General features: G+C 35.3%; 1 protein-coding gene across 1 annotated transcript; it reads left to right on the forward strand.

Annotated features, from left to right (window-relative positions):
• Window positions 1-1,269: 1,269 nt before the first annotated feature.
• On the forward strand, window positions 1,270-3,858 carry LOC124374290 (piggyBac transposable element-derived protein 3-like). The gene is made up of 2 exons (XM_046832530.1): window positions 1,270-1,496; window positions 1,777-3,858. The coding sequence occupies exons 1-2, from the start codon at window positions 1,468-1,470 to the stop codon at window positions 3,533-3,535; spliced, it is 1,788 nt and encodes a 595-aa protein (XP_046688486.1). The 5' UTR covers window positions 1,270-1,467; the 3' UTR covers window positions 3,536-3,858.
• Window positions 3,859-4,084: the final 226 nt, after the last annotated feature.

A 4,084-nucleotide genomic window follows, 5' to 3' on the forward strand; every position in this document is an offset into this window, starting at 1 on the left:
AACCTGAGTTGGCCTCAGATAAAATGTAAGATTTTATACCAAATCGAGCTCTCTTTATTTTGATAAAGTGCTTGAAACTCAACCTCCCTTTCCACAAAAGAAGGCTTTCGTCAATCGACAGTTCCTGGCTAGGGTTATAAACTTTTGAAAACTTCTTCACGATGTAATCAAAAACAGGTTTTATTTTGTGGAGTTTTTTTAACTATTTCGGGGCAAAGGGGCATTGTTGAAATGCAGAAATCTGTTCAACAGTTTGATTCTGTTGTGAGAAATGAGATTGGCAAAACCAGGGGTAGAGAACAAAGGTTTTTTTTGTAAAATATTTACCTACTTCTGGCCTCCAGATTAGACCAAGAATTACGTAATTAACCTACAGAACGAAAATCTCATTTGCATCAGTAGGTTGCCATGAATGGAACCTAAAAAAATTGGCGAAGGGGACGGAAAGCCAAAAACTCTTGAGCATATGCATTTGTTTGCTCAACAATCACATTCACTAATTCATCAGTGACAAAAAGTTTGAATAGTTCATAAGGGTCATTATAGTCATTTATTTCAGCTGTACCTGTAAAATCAAAAGGTTTGCACCTTTCCTGAGTCTCACTGTAATTTTCCCATTTGAGAGAGTGTTTCAGCCACTGAATACGCAGGTAGTTGTAGCTCTTCTCGGCATCGTCATCTCCAAAATCGTCGAATCCGGCGCGTCGTCTTTACTGTCGCTATCTGACGAATCATTGCCAAGAAGCAACCCTACTAACTTCGTCATTTAGATAGTCCATGACGTACTAAATATCCGGCCCACTCACTATCACGCAACAACTCGCTACCTTGGTTTGACAAGGTTCTATCTGGTCCAACCAAAATTTTAGAGGAAACGAGTTTGAAAGTTCAAAATGCTAGAATTTTGTTCATTATGAATATAATTTAACAAAATTTTACTCAGTGTCTAATATAGTTATAGTGCAACATTTCATTTTGTTTTTATATAAAAAAAATGTTTTACTGTTGATTTTATATAAAATATGCCTAAATGCAGTTAGAACCTTGTCATAGACGAAATGAGCAAAAATTAAAGTGACAAGGGTGTAAGTGCAGATACAACTTTTTCAAACTAACATATTTATTTTTCTAAAATTACAAACATCAAACAAGGTTGTAACTTAACTATGAGATATTTACAAAACAATAAACAGTATTATTTTTAAAGTGTTGAGGTATCACAACTTGAATGTTTTGGTTCATGATTGTGTATAAAACAAGTTAACCCATAAGAGACTACTGTGACCATATGGTCACAGTTTCAGTATTTTATTTTTTGGGTTGGTATGCCTGATTCATGAAGCTGGTTTTGATTTTTTCTTAGCCAGCTGACAGAACAAGAGTTATTCTTCACCTGTAGTGTTATTGTTTGATGGTTGGTTTCAGTTGTGAGGAACAGTAAAGTATTAAATTTACTTATGTTACAACATGGCTGATTTTCTTGACAACAATTGGTTGTAAGTATTATAACTTTTTTATATATAAGATAAACATATCTGAAATATGTCCTATGTTATTTCATAAGCTTTTAACTGGTTATGTTTTAAAGAAAATGCTATGTCAGTTTTAGGTTATGTCATAGGCCACCTCAAACTTTACTGTGACCATATGGTCACAGTAGGCTTTCATATGAACAAAAACAATAATATTGAATATGTTTTACCAGTAATTTTTATTTCGCCTCTCATGTTTGTGAGGTATATATATTACATTATTATCCTTCATTTGTTGTTTTAGGCAACAACTGTCACTGGCCGAGGGATTTACTGTAGCCGAAGCTGTCGATGTAATTGAAAACTTTGTTGATGACGGGAATCTCGACACCTCAGACGTTGACATCTTTATTGCCCCCCCAGAAAATGATATCCTCACTGATGAAGACTCTGGTCCAGAAGACGAAGGTGGTACCATAAATAATTTGAACGGTGGACAACTATCAGCTCCCGCAGAAATAAGAGTAAGAAGACTTTGTAATCTTGTTGAATCAAGTTGCACGGAACTACAAGATAAAAAACATCGAACCTGGATTGATGGCGACATGGAAGCTCAGAAGACTCTTGCTTTTCAAGCATACAACTACAGTAAGTTCAGTTCTTTAAGCCCAGTTGAACTTTTTGAGCTATTCATCAACAACAGTGTTATTGAATTGCTAGTTAAAAATACAAACAAGTACGCTTTATTCAAAAACTGCCCAGACCCAAAGGTTACGGAGGAAGAAATGAAATGCTTTTTAGCAATTTTGTTACTGTCAGGATACAATGAACTGCCTGGTAAGAAATGCTATTGGGATTCTGGACTAGATATGAAAAATGAAATGGTCTGTCAAGCAATGAGACGTGATAGATTTATTCAAATTATGCGCTTTTTGCACTGTGCAGATAACTCTGAGACAATTCCAAATGACAAAATGTGGAAAATGAGGCCACTTATGAACTTACTCAAATGTAAATGTCTTGACAATTTTGTACCATCTGAGTTTTTGTGTTTTGATGAGTCCATGGTAAAGTACTATGGCAAACATGGATGTAAGCAATTTTTGAAAGGGAAACCTATCCGTTTTGGCTACAAGATTTGGAGCCTAAATACTGATACTGGGTACTTGATCAATTTTGAGATTTTTCAAGGGAAGAACACAACAACAAATGAAACATATTCAAAGCTATTTGGGAAATCAGCAGCTCCTCTTGTATCAATGCTGGATGAAATACCTCAAGATGAGTTACCCTACCAGTTGTTTTTTGACAATTTGTTTACAAGTCCAGCACTGATGAAACATCTGAAAGATAGAGGTTATGGTTCTACAGGAACTGTCCGAATCAACAGATTGCCAAAAGACTGCCCTCTTTCATCAAAAAAAGATATGCAAAATGAATCTCGAGGAAGCTTTCAATGTAAAATAGAAAAAGAAGATGGCATATTTGTCGCTCGCTGGAAAGACAATAGTGTTGTTACAGTCGCATCGACATCATATGGTATTGAGCCTATTGCTAGTGTGAAGCGCTTCTCTCAGTCAGAAAAGAAATATCTCCACATTCAACAACCCTTTGTGATAAAACAGTATAATCACCACATGGGAGGGACGGACCTTATGGATGAGGACATAAGCACCCACAGAATTGGGATCAGGGGAAAGAAGTGGTGGTGGCCTTTGTTTACATGGCTTATAGATCTGGGCACCACTAATGCTTGGCGACTTCTCAGATTGTCAGGGAACAAAATGACAAAACTGACATTTAGAAGAGAAATAGTTCAATGCTACTTAACAAGGTACAAGACTCCTCCAGCTCTTCCCGGCCCAAGTACTTCAAGAAAGGTCTTCGTTGCAAAAAATAAAAATAGTCTACGCTACGATGGTCTACATCACTATGTAATACCAACAGAAAAGCGCAGGAGGTGCGCAAATAGATTGTGCAGTTCTGTAGGAAGAACAGCTTGCAAAAAATGTGACGTCGGCCTGTGTGTAAAATGTTTCGAGAACTATCACAAACTGCAGTAGGCTACTATATATGTCACTCTGGAGTCTACAAAAACTTTATAATAATCTGATTTTACTTTACTTAATAGTTTAATGGTTTTAAAGTAAATAATAAAGTAAAGTTTCATATAATGCGATTGGTTGTTTATTTATTCGGAAAAGGTATCTTAAAAGCCTACTGTGACCATATGGTCACACACAAATTTTCGATATAGATACATCACTAGAATAAAATCAATAATTTTCCAATAACAAAAAAGCTTATAGAAAAGGGTTTAAATACAAAATAATTTCAAATTCCACAGAAAATAATTCCAGTCCTTTATGGGTTAAACTAGAAAAATTGTAAATAATTAGGCATACTTAGCCATATTATTGTTCTACACACAAAATGTTCTTCTCTTAATAACACTAATTTTAGAGATCAAGTTTAGTATCACTTAGATACTCCTTATTAAACATCTTTTTGCATTCTACAACAATGCACGTTTAACTAGATTTTTAAAACGGCAGTGTAGTCTTGCAATGGCATAAACTGAAAAGCAGCCTTTATGTCTTTTTTCTTTGCTT

This window comes from Homalodisca vitripennis, unplaced genomic scaffold, assembly GCF_021130785.1.
Source record: "Homalodisca vitripennis isolate AUS2020 unplaced genomic scaffold, UT_GWSS_2.1 ScUCBcl_7774;HRSCAF=15587, whole genome shotgun sequence".
In the NCBI taxonomy this organism is placed as follows: Eukaryota; Metazoa; Arthropoda; class Insecta; order Hemiptera; family Cicadellidae; genus Homalodisca; species Homalodisca vitripennis.

Bases quoted from the DNA above. Each gene is read 5' to 3' on its own strand.
- LOC124374290 (XM_046832530.1), top strand. From the start codon at position 1,468: ATGGCTGATTTTCTTGACAACAATTGGTT. The intron at 1,497-1,776 runs GTAAGTATTATA...TTGTTGTTTTAG, and splicing joins TTTCTTGACAACAATTGGTT to GCAACAACTGTCACTGGCCG.